Source organism: Centrocercus urophasianus, unplaced genomic scaffold, assembly GCF_019232065.1.
Source record: "Centrocercus urophasianus isolate 14NV4802_14NV808 unplaced genomic scaffold, USGS_Curo_1.0 seq_14, whole genome shotgun sequence".
Lineage (NCBI taxonomy): Eukaryota > Metazoa > Chordata > Aves > Galliformes > Phasianidae > Centrocercus > Centrocercus urophasianus.
The window spans coordinates 5,121,977-5,140,348 of record NW_024884586.1 but is presented as its reverse complement, the minus strand read 5'-3'; the positions used below and the strand labels follow the sequence as shown (position 1 = coordinate 5,140,348).

At 40.9% G+C, this 18,372-nt stretch overlaps 1 protein-coding gene across 4 annotated transcripts in view; it reads left to right on the top strand.

Annotated features, from left to right (window-relative positions):
• PIK3C2A (phosphatidylinositol-4-phosphate 3-kinase catalytic subunit type 2 alpha) overlaps positions 1-18,372 on the top strand; it is a 60,990-nt gene that overhangs the window by 11,390 nt on the left and 31,228 nt on the right. For 2 of the 4 annotated variants that reach the window (XM_042813292.1, XM_042813288.1), the window contains exons 1-2: positions 1,093-1,181; positions 12,526-13,700. In XM_042813292.1, the coding sequence (XP_042669226.1) occupies positions 12,591-13,700 (1,110 nt within the window). In that variant the 5' untranslated portion in view covers positions 1,093-1,181; positions 12,526-12,590. Of the gene's footprint in view, positions 1-1,092; positions 1,182-9,441; positions 9,466-12,525; positions 13,701-18,372 lie in introns of those variants that run through there. The other 2 variants (XM_042813291.1, XM_042813289.1) reach the window with 2 other exon arrangements.

The following is an 18,372-nucleotide window of genomic DNA, read 5'->3' as shown; positions in this document are numbered from 1 at the left end:
CAGTCTGTAATTACCCAGTGAGAAGGCAGTCTGCAGGCTATGCCATTGTTCCCTGTATTGACTCAGCTGGGGGTAGCGTCCTTCTTCCTAGAAGCCAGGCTCCCAGGGCCAGGCAGTTCTCTCTCTGGAAGCAGAACTGTTTTCCCTCCCCATCACTAAAAGCTAAGCTGTGGGGAATGCTGCTTGCCATCTGATGTTGGACGGCTGTTTCTGAGGGCTGGCTGGTGTGGCTTCTGGAGCACAACTGTGCATGTGGTGTAGCTGTCATAGGAGCTGTGGAAGCGGGGCCAACAGTGCTGGCATTGGGGTTGCTCTTCAGTTTAAGGAGTGTAAACAAGAGAACGGTGTATTCAGTTTGTCTGTAGAAAATTAGTGGCTGCTTCATGAGAAGTACCCTAAGAATGTGTAAATATATTGAATAAAGGATCGCTAAGAAGGTTGAGCTGAAATTTTAAAATACATGCTAAGTACGTGGAAAAATTCCTATTAATTTCCCAAGGAATGCCTCAGAAGATCCTCTGGTAAACAGGCATGGAGATGGTCTGAAAGTCTGCAGTAGTCAACAGGAGGGACCAAATCATCTTCCTTTTTGCTACTTCTGTGGTTCCTATTTGCCCCAGTGGCAAATGATGTCATGGTGCACTTACTATATCGAATTGTCATGGTCTGGTTGAAATTGCCAGATAAGATAGCTGCCTTGGACTCATGCTGAACAGATCAACTCACGTTTTCTTCGTGATGATTCTCTGATGTGGTAGGTTCTAAGTGGATGCTTTTCACTCGTCTTCTGTGTTTAATCAGGTGTTTTGTATTGTTTGGAACTTAGTGTACGAAGTCTCCTTAGTAAATGGGACCGGATTATTTGAGGCGGTACCCGCTGACTGGGAGCTACTGAATGGCACGCAGGAGCGTTCGTGCGGAGCGCCCGTGAGCCAGCAGCCATCCAGAGGGGCGCAGGTGAGGCGGTGTCCGGGCGCGCCCCGCCCATCTCCTTACAGCGAAGCCCCGCCCCTCTCCCCGCCCCTGCTGCGCTCCAGCGGTGGGGGCCGGGGCCGGAAGTGGGCGCGCGGTGGCGGCGGCGGCGCTGCGAGAGGGGGGCGACGAGCGGGGAGCTTGCAGCCTGCAGCCTGGCGGCGGGGGCAGGAAGCGGAATGGCCGCGGGGCGGCGGCGCTGCTGCGAGGTGGGTGGTGGGACGCGGCTCCGCTTCGCGCCCTCCCGCCGGCGTCCTCTCGCTTCTCGCTCCTCACGCCTTGGGGGTCGCGGCCCCGCGACCCTCGGCCTCGGCGCGGCGCCGTCCGCTGTCCTGGCGGGTCCGAACGCGGCTGGCGGCGCTGCCCCGTCGATAGGGGCCTGCGGCGGAGCGGTGCGGGCGCAGCCGGCGTTCCCGTGAGCGCGGGGCTTCCCGCAGGGGGTGGCGGCGGTCGGGGCGGTTGGGGGCTGCGGGAGCGCGGGTACGGAGCCCCCGGTAGCAGCTCTTGTTGTTGGCTGCCTGCGCGGTGTTACTTTGGGACGGAGCTGAGGGTGGAAGAGAAGCTCGGCGCTGTTTGTGAGAGTTCATCGTGCGGTGCGCGGGTGGTGGGGATGGATGGTCTGCGAAGTATCCCGAAGGGAAGAGGCGGGCGGGGGGGTGAAGTAACCGCCAGTGGCTCTCTGCCCGCGGGGTTTGGGGCTCCTGGGGCCTGGCCCAGCGCCTCAGCGCTGCCAGTGGGCCTGGGAAAACTTCCTTTGTGCTGCCCGGCATGGGCTGATGGACTGCAGCTGGGGGCAGAGGATGCGGCGTCCACCGGGTTCATAAAAAAAAGTCAGAAACAAGTTGTGGCCAAACTACCAAGAATAAGTGGACAATAAGAGGAAGTTGCATAGAAGGTAAAGGCAGCGGGAGAAAGTGCAGGGAGAAGAAGCCAAGTAACAAATGTTTGACGTTGCGGCCTTCTGTTCAATAAATTAGAGCCTGGCCCTCTTTATGCTGTGTTGTGTTTGGAAATCTTTCACGTAAAGGTAATTGTATTTCAAATATATTCATATATGCACAGGTCTCAAGAAAGGAAAAAAAAAAAAAAAAAAAAAAGCACCCTACTTTTTTCTTGGTAGTTTCATAAAATAAAAGTGACCTACTTAATCACAGCGTACTGGTACTCTTGGCTCAGAACCTGAGGTTCCTCTTTTGGGATATTGTTATATTGTTGTAGTCATGGACGTTAAGGCTCATCAATGCAGTTAACCAGTGTATGTAAGTATACACTGGTGATCTAGTGTTTGTTTTTTTATCTTTTTTGGTTAGCTCTGTGCAGCAACAAGGGAAATTGAATGCCTTAAGTAGAAAATGACACCTTTCAAAATGCCAAGTAAATAATTATTTTCTGAATATGTGCTCTATCTGTTTCTTGCTTCTCAAACTGAGTGAAATTGCAACTTCTGGTATTCTTTAATCATGTACTGCTATTATAAATTTGTTCCTGCTCTGTATCTGAAGAAATTCAAATTCAAAGCTTGCTTATAAATATAAATATGCTGGGGTAATGTTTAGGATTTTTTGTCATGTTAGGTTTAGGGGTGGGACTAAAAGTAGACCACTACAGGACTAATTAGAAAAACTAATGCTATCAAGAGTTTGAATGTAATTAGAGAAGGGTTGCATATTGTGTGTGTTTTTAGTCCTGATCAATCTGAAAGTTATCCTGTAGGAGCTTTAAAAAAAAAAAAAAACAACAATGAAGTAATATTGATTGGTAGCATGCTGTAAGCATAACATATCCTGTGTTGTTTTGAGGTCATGACATTGAGATAAAGATATTCTGGTTTTGAGTCTGCGAGTAATGATTGCCTCTTAATGTTCACAGTTAGTGCAGAAGTTACTCCAGGATGGATTTATTTTTTGGCTAACACAACAAAATTAAAAATGAGTGAAAGTAGCACAAATGTGAACTGTTGGCTTTGTAGCAGTGTATCTGTAAATATATTCCTTTACCGTAGCTGTGGATGTGTAATTACTTACCAGAACCAGAGTTCAGTTTTTATCAGCAGTGACCAGTAACATCAGTCATCCATCTCATACAGCATTCATCCAGCTCCTTTGTACATGGGAAGGCTGCAGCAGTGTCAGTTTCTTCAGAAGAATGCAGAAGTTGTTTCCAGACTGGGCACGTCAGCGAAGGAAATGTTTCTAAGCATGCCAGTGCTATATAAACCTCATTTGTTCTATAAGTGATTCAGAGTAAAATATCTCCCTCAAAGTTCACATTAAAGAAAAGTCATGGGAAATATTACTTTTATCTCTACTTTTTAGTAGAAATGCAATCTGCACTTATGTACTGCAGAGTAAGTTCACTTTGTTCCAAGCAGTAGTCACTTGGGAATGCTTTTATGGAGAATTTGGAATAGAGAGAGGAAGTGTGTCTGCACATTTCATGTAGCTCATACTTTCAGGTGCTTAGCATTAAAATTACAATGTCACATTGATCCATTTAAAAAAGAAAAAGCTGGGAAGTCTGCAGTCTGTAGCACATGAGGACCTTTAGATATCTGTGTTGAGACTGTTGCCAGGTCAGGTCTAGAAGCTGGTTGCTGCGTGCTGACCTTGATGAACTAACTCAGTGTGCACAGAGTTGGTAGCTGATTGCTGCAGTGGTGGCACTGATGTTGGTGTTTAGCAGGCACATCAAGAACAGGTGAGTGCTGTTTGATACACTCTTTACTTAGGTTGTCGTTGCAGCAGCAAAGTACAGGGTGCTGCCAAGTTTACCTGAGGCCAACGAACAACTCGACAGATTCCTGGAGGAAAAATCCAACTTGGGTGTTAAATATTAGAGAAGTTATCTCAGGATTCAGGAAGCCTTTGAGCTGCTAATTAGTGGAAACTGGAAGAGTATTTTGAGGAAAAGTTATCAGGTACTTGTTTTGTTCATGTGCACTTCTGAAGCTACCCATAGAGACAAGGACAAGATATAGTTATGGTCTGACACGATGTAACCATCCTGTCACCTTTCTATCTACCATTGTAGTGTTTTGTTTTTGTGCTTTTTTGTTTGTGAAAATAATACATCTTAGAAGCATTTTAGTATGTACAGCTAAGACGTCTATGTAAACAGTGTGTTGGCTTGGTCAGTGATCAACAACTGTTTAATACTTTCAGACATACCAGGTTGGTGACTGAGAAGCATCAACCAGTTGTAACTGAAACTGTGCAAGTTCCCTGCCTTCGGGGGAAGCTTGTCTGCTGAAGCAAGTGGCAGAAGTAATTTGGCTCCTGCAGCAGAATTGCATTTAGTTAGACTGGTAGCCTGGTACCAATACAATGCTGCAGAGGTAAATCCACACTAGAATTGTGATGGCAAGGTCTTCTCTGTATTCTACTATTCTACTTTTCGTTGCGTTAAAGGTGCATACTGTTCAGAGTTGGAACAGGGCAAGAACTCTGTGCCCACAGTTAGTGCCCACAGTTAGTGCAGAAGTTACTCTAAGATGGATTTGTTTATTTTTTGACTAGCACAACAGAATTAAAAGTGAACAAAAGTGAAGTACTGGCTTCACAGTAGCATGTCTGTAAATATATTCCTCTACTGTAGCTGTGGATGTATAATTATTTACTAGAACTGACTCTGTTTTGAGCGAGAGGTTGAGTAGACACCCTCTGAGGTCCTGTCCAGTCTGTTGTTTTCTGTGATTGTATGTATGTGACATTTTAGAAAGAAATTATTTTGCAAATTGTGGATTACTGAGTGAATTATTCAGACGGGAGTCAAGTTATCTGGAGCATTGGCATTGCTTAAAGAGAAGCCATGCCCTAAAGCACTAGCTAATATTGATTCTGTGTGGTGTATTTCTCATTATACGGGGGTTTTCAAGTGCACTTTGAAAGGAGAGATTGATGGGAAGAGTGCATGAATCGTATGGCAGATCTGGAGAAACGCACAACTTTAGAAGTGGTTGAAAAGCAGAAGAAACCATTTAAAAGTTCTTAAAATAAACAGGAGTGGATATGAAAACATTATTCTGTAAGAAGAGATGTTGCAACAGTACCAAAATTCTTAGCCTTTGTCTAACAATGCTGGTAATAGGCTTGGCTGTAAGGGATGGAAAAAGTCTTGACTGAGTGCAGTGGAGTGGAACAGCCTGGGATGCCATCAGTTTCATGATTGCTTTTTCTGGTGTCTGCATCTATGAGGTTCTGTGCAGGAGCAAAATTGCAGGTGTAGTGGCAGAGAGTGAGAACAAAATGGGGTGAAATACAAAGATACAAATGTCAGATGTAAAACTACTTACTGACAAAATTGATGTTAAGTTTCCTGTTGATATGTGTCCTCAGCCTTAAGGACATCATGGAATGATTCAAGTATTTATAAAGATTCTTCCAGTAATAAATCTGTGATGTCCAATAATGTAAGCTCATGCTGCTCTTTTCTTCAGCCCGCTATTGGCTGCCTTCAGTTGCTTGATTTTACGCAGCCTGGTGAAATTTAATTAAGATCTCTATCTCTTCAGCAGACAACTGAAATGGTAATTGGGTTCAGAGTTTGGAAGGGGGGTGTAACAGCATGGATATGCCAAAGAAGCTCACAGACTTGCCGTGCCTGATCTGTGTATATCTACATCCACTGCTGGAGTGGCTTGCAGTGGCTATGGGTGCGAGCTGCTGGTTCAGGAAGGGGAAGAATGTATTGTGGCCATGAAAAACATCTGTAGGTAGCTACAGCCGCCTATGTTGGCATTTGGCTGGAACACTGTGGTGGGTGCTTTCTTGGAAATGTTGTCTGGGAACATTGGTCAAAAATCCTGATTGAACAATCTGACAATGGATGCCGTGTCTAGAATCTTCTGCATAATGCCATGGGTGATAACTGACCAAAGTAAATGAGTTCTGAAGTGTTCTTATAGGCACTGAAACAGCTGATGCTGTTTTTTGTTTGTTTTTCAAGATGCTTGTTACCAATGTTGAAAGACTTCAAAGCATTCCTGGAGGCTTTCTATTCTGGTATTAGAAACACCGTATTCTTCCTTAGCTGTTAAAATCAGCAGCTTTGTGATGAAATTGTGCTTTCTGGATGGAAGTGAATTTTTCAAATCTAAATGAAGATGTGTGCTTGTTGGTCTGTACAGCTGTTTGGGCATTTAGAGGCTGAATGACTGGAGCAAAACAGAAGGGAGCACTGATCCAGAGTTAGTGCCCAATTAAAAATCGCACCCTTATTTAAATTACTGTAACCATCTTTGAAGATTCTCTGGACAGGATCTGAAATGAAATGGATTCAACCTTTTCAGCCAACAGTTAATCTCATCTCCAAGGGGGAATCTTCCAGTTTTGCTACAATAAGTTACTTCAAGGAGCTGCTAACTTTTGGTGGAGGTACAACACAGTAGAACTATAGTGCAAACATTGATCTTTCAGGCTACTTCCATGCACCTTATTGAAACACTTGGAACTAATGGTATTTTTAGAAAGTGGATGTCTTGTCTGTTCCAGAACTTGCACATCTGTCAGTAAATTAAAGAACGTTTCTTTACATTTTATTTGCAATGATTTACATTTTGTATCAGGTGTATCTGAAGCACATAAGTTCTTCCAAATTAAAGCAGTAGAAAGAGGTGGGTTTTTTCTTTTTTTGTTGGTTGTCTTTTTTTTTTTAAGAGACAGAGCTATCAATCTGATTTTATACTTATTGCTTAGGCTATTAGACTTTGAAAGTCTTTCTAACAAATAAACAGTTCACTTACTTTGAGGAGAATGACCATGGAAAAGGGAATAGTTTCAAGCATGGAAAACCACTTAATACCAAAGGCATGCTTGATGTGCAGCCTGTCACACCAGCAAAGAATCTGCTTTTTTCCTAATTTTTAATGTTCCTGGAGACCATTATGCTATTAGATGCATGGGAGGGATAAGCACTGGAAGCTTAATGCATATTCAAGAATTAGAATATCTGGTGTGTTAGCTGCTATGTGTACATGAAGCAGAATAAAGCCTTTGTTCTCTCAAGCATTGCTGGGCTGATTTCTCTGCTTTTTGCTGTATCTTCTGTTTTCAGCCACTTCATGCATAGTGATCATTCTGTCAGAATCTCTTCTCAGTTAACATTTTGTCATACTTCCTTCCCAGTGCTTCTCCCACCCCCTCCAAATTGCCCACACTACAAGTCTGTAAGTAACTCATCTGGTTTACTTAATTTGATGAAATATCCGTTCCGTTTTCTCACTTCCTAGCAATCTGTGAATGCATCTGGCTAGAATAGAGGGCTTTCGAACATCAAAGTTCCTGTGTTTTTTCTTGGTAAGGAGTTTTCCTGCTGTGGCAAATGTGTTGCTATGAATTCCTTTCCAGGTGAGTAGTACTTTCCATAGTATATTACTGCCTTCTTATTTTGCTGAAGTTTTCCTTGCTATTCTGTAGAACTGCTGCTGTTTCTGCTACTCTGCTAATTCTTAAGTCTGCTGACATTCACTGACAGAAAGATGCTTACAGTCTGTTTTAGTTAATGGCAAAATAACCACAGGGAGTTTTTGTGGATACTGCTCTTGTTTTGAGGAAGCTCTGCTTGAAGGCTTTATAAGGAAGGCAGGAAGCGGTCTGACATGTTATCATTGCTTCTGTATTTAGTGCTGGAACTCCAAGGAGTTTGTGCACCCATGTGCAATAGCTGTAACGTGTTTCTGAAGAATGAAGTACAAATAGTATGAACTCTGTGCTTCTTTATCACTAGAACAAGCTATAAATAGAATGCTAAAAGCCTTATTGTCGTGCTTTTGCTTTTTGAGAAGAAAATGTTTGTGCAGCTCGGCTTAAGTGGAGGAGTAACGTGTCCATGAGCAGATGGTGAGATTACCTCTGCTTGAGGTGGCTGGATTTGTTTCTGATAAAGACATCTAGATAGGAAACCTATTGAGATTAGTCTCTGTCATGGCAGAGATGTAATGTCTTACATGTTTGTTCTTTCTAAAAGTCTGTACGTTTCTCATTAGCAAAAACTGCTTCATGGTTTGGTATGAATGCTGGAGCAGTGTGTATGTAGATACGTTTCATTTTTATGTAAGCCTCTGAAAATGAAGATGTTCTTGAAATTAATTTCAATCCTGTGTAGAGGCTTTGATCTGAAGGAGATTGCCAGACATCTTCCTGCCTATCTCTTAAAAGGAGCACTTGGCTCCTTTGAAATTCTGAGTAATGAGCATTGCTCTATTAAATAAAATGACATGGCAATACACAGATACTTGACTGAGTAAGAGAATTTCACACTCTAAATGTCTGAATGCATTTGAATGCACTTAAACGTGTGTGTTCTAAAATACCACCAAGGAAGTGCTACGTTTAGGGAAACTGCATGGCTGGAGTCAGAGGAAGAGGTCTGTGGGTTTCTGCCGTACTGCATCTGATCAAATACTCTCAGAAAATATTGTATTTGAAGTGTTTGTCTGATTCTTTACGTATTTGGGAAGAGAAACGTGCCTTTGAAGGTGAGCAAATCAACTGCTGAAAAATTTGTTTTTAAGTTGTTGCTTAGCTTAGTGTGAGATAGTCGAAGAGAACGATCCTAGCTTCAAAGATATTCCTTTTAGTTCTGTATATGCCTTCAGCTGTTGCAGAGGTCTGCTGATTTCCCAAAGTGCGGCCCCTAATGGTTCTGGTTGCTCTTTTTCCTGCATCCGTAGTTAGAACTGAAACCTTCTGAGTGCTTGGGTAGTTCCTTACTTTGTCCCTTCTCTTTGTAGATGGTGAAGAAGTTTAAATATTGCTAGCAGTCTGCCTTTGAGTTTAGGTGACTGCAAATTCAGAAGTTCAAAGTGGAGCTTGTCTTTTTAAGTGAAAATGTTGGCTGCTGCTGTGTAGCTAACATTAGAAGGTAGGCTTGCCTTTTCTTTAGTAACCTTTATGTCTAGGGAGCTTCTGATCTTCTCTCATGTAAATGTACTGTTTAAAACTGGCATGCAGGATGAGGTTTTGGAAAAGGTATTGTAAAGTTATCAGATGTTTTTCAACAGTTGAAAATTAAAAACTGCAGGCGAATTTATACATGTCTTAGAAGTGTTGGAGGACAGGACTTAAATACAAACTGTGTTTGAGCACAGAGCAGTGAAAATTTACCTGTGGGCATGGCTCGCTGAAACAGAAGCTTCTTGAGAGAGGGAGGCTACTTGGTGAGCACAGAGATCAAAGCTGTTCATTTCAGTAGAAAAATAAGGCTTCCTGGATCTTAAGGAGCCCAAGTTATTGTTCTTTGGTTATTTGGTTACTTTGAAGGCCATGTAATCTCTATGTCTTTTCTCCTTTGGAAAAATCACTTGTTCTCACCGCTGTTGTTATCAGTGAGCACCAGAATGCACTGATAACATTCAAAGTTATTGTCCAAATAGTTCTCAGCTGTCTTAGCAGGTGTGATCATATTTCCATTTGTTTGAATAAAATTCATGGAGAAGATCCAGCTGCTGTTGAGAATCCTTAGGCACTCCGTGCTGCTGCTCCTTGGAAAAGCCAGGTAGGAATTACTACGAGAACTTCATAAACTGGGAAGAACAGGGTGTTCTTGCTTCTGAAAATTTGACATTGGAATCTTAACCAGCTGGAAGCTAATGAAGAGATTAAATCCTGCTTAGATATCCAGACAGTCTGAGTAGCTGGTGCAAAGCATATTAGGCTTCTCATTTGAATGTTGTCTGTAGCTAGTGGGCTTAGACCTTCTACAAAATACATCTTGAGAAGAAGATGAAGAGAGACTTGTGTTAGCAGGAGGATAGTAACTAAGTGAACATTGCTGAAGGCTGCAGCTGTGCTGTAATCCAGGCTGGGACGTGCCCTGATGGTAGAGTAGCTCAGCAGCACTCTGTTCCTCATGAGTTCCCTGGTTCATTCAGCACTCAGCTGTACCAATGGGCAGCAGGTGGGACAAGACTTTGTTTTAGAGGCAATAGTTCTGGCTGTGATGAGTCGGCTGGATTTGGCTCTGGGCAGCCTGGTCTGGTGGTTGGTGACCCTGTACATAGAGGGGTTGAAACTTGTTGATCATTGTGGTCCTTTGCAACCCAGGCAATTCTGATTGTGTGATTCTAACTGTGCAGCCTAATTCAGTGAGGGAATGGATCTGGTGTCTGCTTTTTACCATAGATTTCCCCTGCACTGGCAAGGAATGAATTCTATTTCATGGAGTGGATTTGTATGAGTCACTACCAAAACTCCTCTTCAAGATTTTATTATCCAGGACTTCAGTTGTGTGATTTTCAGTTTTTGTTTTTTTTCTTAACTATGTTGGTCTGTCACTGTTTCAGTCTCTGTTCGTCAGCACTTTTCTGAAATATACAAAAGAGAGCAGAAACTTCAAAAGCATGAAATGTTTCTTGAGCACAGTGTGATTTTGAGATATGCTGTACACTGTGGCCTTAACGCTTTCTAAGAGAGCTATTAAAAAGTCGAGTTTTAGGTTTTAATAGAGAAGTTACATTTGCTAGTATTCATTGTCTAAGTAAACTTAATTCTTTAGCTAGCTTGCATAGCTGCTTTGTTTTGTTTTTCTCTTTTTCTTATACTAGATGGTAGCTCTGTGTTCAGGGAATTCTCTTGTTTAAAACAGTAGAGGGTTCCTTTTAAAGCTAGAATAAACCTTTCCTCTCCTAACTTATATCTAAGGGGTATAACACATTGATGTGGAAGGATTATGGTAGCTTTTAATTTTGATTTAACAAGTAGATGATAAGCAACTGAGTTGTCTGATAGTACTGTGGGATTTAGTCCAACTGAGGTCAGAAAAACATTGTATTCTTGAGCTGCCAGGGCATCTGTTCAGTTTGAGGTATGCCTTTCAGTGCTTTGCACTAAAAATATTCCTATTTCCTAAGGGAAATCACTTGACCTAGGAGCATGTTGTGGGCATTACAGATACAAATATCATTTCGTTTGTTTGTCTACTTTTTGATACAGGCTGAGATGTGATAAAAGTTGTTGACTTCTTACTGAAACAGGCTTTGTTTAAAATTGAGGAAGGGGGAAGATCTGGTAGTAGAGGGGGGAAAAAAAAAAAAGCTACTTTTCCTTGAAGTCTTTTGGTACCTACAGCATCAGTTCTGGTTTAATCTTGATTTTTGAGTGATTTGACCTGAATTTGTTTTCAGTCCTAGCTGAAATGTAGAATCTTTTATAAAGATGTCTATCCTTCATAGTATAGGCATTGAAATGAAGTAGATCAAACAAAAAGTTGGCCAGAGTCTTCAGGAATTTAAAGAATCTGTTTGAAATCTGTTAAGAATTTTGCTGTCTGTGGCCAGTCGACAGAAGTACAGTCAGTTTGTCTGAAGCCACATATCTCTGGTCTGATTCAAGGAGGAAAAGAATGTCTGATTGGTGTGGATAGAAGACAGTATCTATGTATTTAATAATTATAACATTTATTATTTCATGCAGATACTTTTTAAAATTATTAGTAGATTACTGCATGATTTAAACCCACGATGATTTACCTCCAAAGGGCACATTTAGTTCAGTGTTTAAATGAGGATTGCTGTTTACATAACCCTCCTAGCAGAAACTCATTATTCACGATTTTTATCTTGCTACTTGATACGCAGCTAGCTGTTGCTGGAAGACAGCTTATCTCCTGGAGTCAACTCTATCCCAATTGTGTTTAAAAGCTGTAGAAATAATACTGAGAACCAGATGGTTGTTCTGGTGACCTGTTGTAAAATTATCTTAATACAGAGGCATAGATATTGTGGTGAATGCAGGAAGCAGCATAATAGCACCAAGCACAAGATTGGAATTGGAAGAATGCAAGATGTGATTTTCTTGGCAATGGCCTTGTGAAAAGTAACCTTCCAGAGTTTCTTCCCTTACATAAGTGAATGACACTTCTTTTAAGGAGCTGTTAAAAGAATTAATGACAGCTGTACTTGAATAATCTGTCTCGCTTGTCCACAAAATGACATTTTCTAAGTGCTAATTCTGTGCTTAGGTGGGTAAAATCAAATCCAAAGGAAGTGAGGTTCTTCAGCCGTTCGTTCTTTTTTTATTCCTTTCTTTATGGCCGTCATAATCGTGGTACAGTTGTCAATTTGCTAGGCCTGTCATTTCTCTAATGTATGTTGAAGTAAACTGAGAGGCCTCTAGATTGTGTGCTTTACCAGTGCTGGAATTTACAGTATTCAGGAAAAAAAAAAATCAGAACAGTCTTTTTTTTTTTTTTTTTTTTCCCTGAAATGGAAGCTGATTAAGAGTGCAGAATTGCTTCAAATCTGAAGTTGATTAAGTACCCAAATGCATCTTTTTCAGTCTGATGTTTAGTGGCACAAAAATAAACAAAGCACTTACTCTACCTACCTGTAAGTACCAATAAGAGAAGTAAATGGGTCTTGTGGAATGCTTAGCCTGTGAATGTAATTCTGTGACTTCTCTTAAGTTGTGTTTAAAAAAAAAATGTGATGTCTTTAAACATTTATGCTCCATGTTCCTGAAGGATGTGTGCAACCTTGTAATTTGGTGGTATGCGGCTTAGTACTTCTTTGCATATAATTTCTTTTATGCTTTTTCTAATGTTTCATTTCTTTTCCAGAGCTGCTGAACCTATTCTGAAGCCAAAGGTAACCTAGCAGTAGGAGGGACTTGTTGCTTCGTTAAATGGACATTTGCCCTCGCGGTATGGCCCAGTTATCCAGTAGCAATGGATTTAAACAGCGCTCATCACCTTCTTTGGCAACTGCAAGGTCAAAAGACGTGGACAAAGAGGAGGCACTGCAGATGGAAGCTGAGGCATTAGCTAAGATGCAGAAAGAAAGAGGTATAGCTGGTAATAAACAAACTTCTCATTCTTTAAGCAGCACTGGGCAAAAAACACAGACACATAGCAAACACGACCATGATCTCATGGTGTTTCCTGAGTCTGATGCCAAGAGAATGGAAGATAAACTAAGTACCATTGACATAGAGAAGCTTACTCATGCTGAACTGGAGAAACTGCTGCTGGATGACAGTTTTGAATCTAGTAAAGTACCTGCATTACCAGTAACTCCTATTTTGAGCCCATCTCTGTCTTCACAATTTTATATTGGGCCTACTGGTCAGAGAGGACAGTGGACACCTGGGATACCAGCACCTGTGACATGCACTTTACCTCCTATTTACCCCTCAGCTTCTTATATAAAACAGACTGGTGTATTTCAGAATGGATTCCATCCGAGTATGTCCTCTTATCACTCTAGAGAACCTATTTATTTTGGTCTTCCAAGGCAGTCGCAATACATTTCATATCCACTGGCAGCTACTACACCTTTCCATCCACAAGGAAGCCTACCTATATATCCTCCAGTACTTACACCAGAATTGGCAAAAGTATTTGACAAAATTGCAAGCACCTCAGAATTTCTGAGAAATGGGAAGTCAAGCACAGACCTAGAGATGACTGCTATAAAGTCTGCAGTTTCCAGCCTTCCAGCCTCAGAAAAACGCAGAGACATCAGTAAATTTGACTGGTTAGATTTGGATCCCCTCAGTAAACCAAAAGTGGATAGTGTGGAGACTTTGTATAAGGCAGAGGATCACGGAGAGCTGGCATCAGGTATGACAGCTGAAGATCCGTGGGATGCTGTGCTGTTAGAAGAGAAGCTGTTAGTAACTTGTCATCTGGAAAGAAAGCTAAATGGGAAATCTTCTGGAGCAACCGTTACAAGGAGCCAGTCCTTAAACATGCGCACAGCTCAGCTTGGGAAGCTACAAGGCCAAACATCACAGGTGTGTAAATCAGTATTTTTAAGTAGTGCTATAAGGATAATGATTAGTCACAGTATTTAAGGACACTTTAACATCTGTTTGTGAAATACTATCTGACTTGTCCAGACAATGTGATGTTACTGACATATGCGTGCTTCAGTGGTATTTTAAAAACTTGAGCATTAGTACTAAATGAAATCCTAAAGTAAATGCTACTCTGTTATCTTTCCAAATTTACCAAGGAAACTGCAGTTTTCCTACACGTTACAGAAGAGAAATGAAAATAACCTTTACATCAATGAAGTATTTAAACCATATTAATAAATACTTAAACTCCTGAGGAAATCAAACAAGGCTGCAAAGTGAAGGTGGCGAGGTAGATGTTGACAGCTTTCATCTTGAGCAGGCTCTATCTCAGACTCAGAAAAGTGGTGTTTTCACCTTATTTTTCAACCTGTCTGCTTTGTTTTTCTTAAAGAAAAAAAGGTGCTGTAGTCAAAACCATTTTCTGCTCTCCCTTGCACAGGATCACTGTTAATTCTCTTTTGTAGACCATTCCTCCACTCTGTTTAATGGAGGGATGCTAAAAATGTGGTAACCGAAACTTGTAGATAAATATGCAGTTCTTGAAGGTGGGATTCTTTGTGGGTGCTGATAGGTCAGAAACTCTGTATTTGTGTGCTAGAAAACCATCTTTGTGGAATGTTAGTTGCCTCGGGTGCAGAGCAAAAGGCTCATCTCTGCTCTAGGACCACAATCTCTTTCAATAGAAGTTCAAGACAAAAGTATCAGCGGACCCTCAAGTTATGATGCTCATCCTTTTGGACACAAAGCATATGTGGTTTCTGTGGAAACTAAACTGTGCAGCATGTGATCATGACTTTACTGGTGGTATTGTCCAGGTAATTATGCCACCAGAAGTACGCCCTGCCCTTGCCCAGTAGAAATCTGAGAAGTGAGGGTTGATTATTTAGCTTTTCCTATATTTTTAAATTCCTCTTTATATTCCTGAAAGATGTATCTTTAGAAAACATCAGTCACTTCACTATGAAGTAAATATGAAGATCTGTGCATTTAAAAAAATATATATTTTTTTATAGACAGAGTACAGAGAGTGGAGAAGTTTTCAGTGGAAAAATCTACACCCTGGCAAGGATGGTGGTGGCAGGAAAATGACATTTGTAGAGACTGGCTGGAGGCAGGGATTAAAAGATTTGTTCACCTTGGAGACTTAGAATTGCAGCTGTTTCAAATCTGATTTATTGTCTTTCTAGGTCTTTTTAACAGAAAAGGGACAAGCTTTAAAAGTAACTATTACCTATCAAGGGTGCTTTCCAAATTGCTCCTTAATTCCTCAGTCCCCAGCCTGAACTGGACTATTTCATCCCCACCCCCCAAGAAAAGGAATATTTGTGAGGCTGATTCTTTATGTCTGAATTTCCATTAAGGTAGAATTTCTGGCCACTGCTTTGGAGTATTTCCTGTTTTTCTAGACTAGTTGTCAGTGTTCTGGCACACATCTACTCGAAGGCCTAGGAAGAAGAAACAAAAAAAACCTTAGAGGAAAAAAAAAATGCTTTGCTTTTTTTCTTCTGCATCATTATTTTTAAAATAGTATGTAAAGATCTTGGATCTAACTTTTTTTTTTTTTTTTTTTTTTTCCTGTTCCTCTTTCCAGTGTTAAGCTGTGAAATCTGAGCTCAGTTATTCGCTAGTGTTTGTCTGGAGAGGCAGGTAAATTCGGGCTCTTCAGCAGTTTGCTTCTTCACTTTGTCATTTTATCCAGTGGTGTGCATTGTCTGTCTTCCAGTGATGTTGAGTTGGTTGCAGTGTTACTACTGACAGTTTGTACTGGTGGTGCTTCTGATGTGCTGTGTGTGGAGCCTGACTGTTGCTGAACGCAACCTCTTTTCTCTATGAATTCCAGGATTCTCTCAAGAATCAGAATCTAGAAGGGTCTTACTTGCTGATAGGTCCATTCCCATGCTATTTGCAGAAAACTACCCAGCTCATTAAATGCTCAGACTCTGCCTTCAGTGCTTTATTTTTTAACTCTTACTACCTCCCATTTAAAGGCTATTACAGCCCCTCACTGTTGTTGTTAGTCCTCTGATTTTCGTTAGAAGTGCATTCCTAACCAGTTCTTGGACAGTTTTCTTAATAGAATGAAACAGCAGCTATTAAAGAATAAGAATGATTTTGATGTGGAAGATGACTTATGAAAATCTTAATTCTGTGTATGAGAGCATATATACCACGTGCTTTATGCAGGGACATGAATAAACTCCTAACAAGGGGAGGCCTTCTGCTTCATATATCTTTATTGTATTTGCTTTATTCATGATGACATCACATCAGCAAATGTTGATCCCGTGATCAGTTAATGTATTTGAATCTTTTTCACCATCTTTTTCAGACAGGTTCTTGGTTTATGGCAGTGGATGCCCAACTGCAAGCTTGTGATTTCCTTCCTGCTTTTGGTGTAATATTCCAGTTCTAGCCTCTATTACAAACTTGCCTGAGATTCCAAAGCTGGGATGTTTCTGCTTCTTGTCTAAGCATGAGTCTCTTAGATTGAGATACTTCCACTCAGCATGTTGCTTTTGCTTGTCCTGTGCATACTTACTTTTTCTTCTATAAATAACATTTCAACATGCATAGTATGAATTTGAGTTTTTTGGTTTTTTCTTAATTTTGGCAATTTTCTTGTACTTTATCCCACTGACCTCCAGCAGTACATTTCCTTCAAAGTATTTCCTGAAGTCTTGCACCTTACTAGTATGAATCACTTTTTTTCTGAATCACCTCATAGTTCACTACTCCTCCAGCCAGAACCATTAGTAAGAGTTTCCTGTGATAATTTTGATTCTGTAATGTTATTTTTAATCCCTTGAATCAATAGAAGAGTTTGAGTTCTATTTCATATTCAGTAAAGTATCCATGCATCCCCTTTAAATGCTTCAGTGTTCATCTCTCCTTTCTAAAAGTGGAGGCAAAGTCATTATGTCCTATTTTAGATGCTGTCTTCTCTAGAAGTTGAAGCTGAAATCTTTTGACTTGATATTCTTGTGGGGTCCAATTCAGTTTGACTTTTGGTAGTGCACTGAACAGCTTGTATCAAACCTTAAGGGAAGTTGTATTTGCAGACCACTTCTATTTTTGTAGGCTGTGCTGAAATGAGGCATTTTTCTCAGACAGCTGTTTATTTGTTTTGGCCTGAAGTGCCTTTCTTACAAGTTATTTCCTGTGACTGCAAGTTCTTACACCTCTTAAATTGGCTCATCTAGAAGGTAAAGAAATGCAGATCTCGCTTGTAGCCTAAGGACCTAATCGATCACCTAATTAGTCCAGTGTGTGTTAAACAAATTCTTAGTTCATTAGAGCTTGTCCTCTTGAAATTATCTTCTGAAAAATGATCAAATCTAAGTAGTGAAATGTAACTTAAGAAAAACAAGTAGGTATTTCATGTTCTTGATGTCATGCTAGGAGGTAATTCCCAGCAAAACAAATCTGTAATAGCCTCCAGTTTTTCTTCTCATTCAAATGCGACTCTCAGAACCACTATGGATAACCAAATAAACCTTTTTTTCTTGGCTGGTTGTGTTAGAACATATTGTACACAGGCAAGCTTAGCCAGGGTGAACAACTGCCCTGTAGTTCCCTACACTTGTCTGAGTTCAGCAGCCAACTAACCTGCAAATCTTGTTATTTGTAACTTGTCACACAGTGTAACAAGGGAGTTTTGTGGCCAGTTCTGACCAGCAGTTGGTTGACTCCTTATCAAAGGTGTTCACCTTTCGCTTTGTTTGTTAGCTTCCCTTTTCCTTGTTGCTATTGTGTAACTGTTTAAAGAATTCATGTTGTAGAAACAATAACGCAGGCTTGGCAGCAGGTTTTATGTGATCAGAAGCGTTTTTGTTTGATAGAACTTGTCTGAGAAGTTAGAATGAAGCTTTCTGAACGTAAGGTATCATACCTGCATACCTGTTCCTGAGTCTCTTTCTGGGTCTTGTGGCTTCCCAGCTTCCTGTGGCTGATCCCCATAATCCCCAACTGCAGAGGATTTATCCCTTTGAACTGATCAGTGTTCACAAAACTGACATTTTAGCTGCAATAAGTAGATTTAAATGCACTTCAGATTACAAACATTGGGTGCGTATATATTTTCCCTTCAAAGTTAATGCTGTAATACTTAATCATTCTAATTTAATTAAAATGAGCACTGAAAGAAAAAAGATCTTAACTCTGCATTTGTTTCACATTTGACTCCTTCAGTCTGAGTTGCCAACGTTGTCAGGTTGTACCTGGCGCAATCTAAAGAAATGAGATGCTCAGCTCGTTTTGTCAGCTAGTAACAAACAACCCACATACTGGTTAAGTAGTTCTCTATTTCTTTTATCTTTATGACGAAATGATTACGACGATTTTCATAAAAACAATAGCATGATCTGCTTTCTTTCTGGACTTCTGGTTGGATTTCTGTAACGTTTCTGTAAGCATTGCAAAAGCTCTGCATGCAGAAGAATTGGTGGGAAGGCATCATCCTCTAAAGGAGCATGGCACACAGGGTTCCTTAGGATCAACTCATTCTGTGGAGCAGTTGCCTGGAGTTCCACGAGTGCTTCAAGCTGCTGCTGACTGCTGGGCTGTGAGTGGTTAGCTCTACCTCAACCCTGCTGCCTGTTCCAGCTCG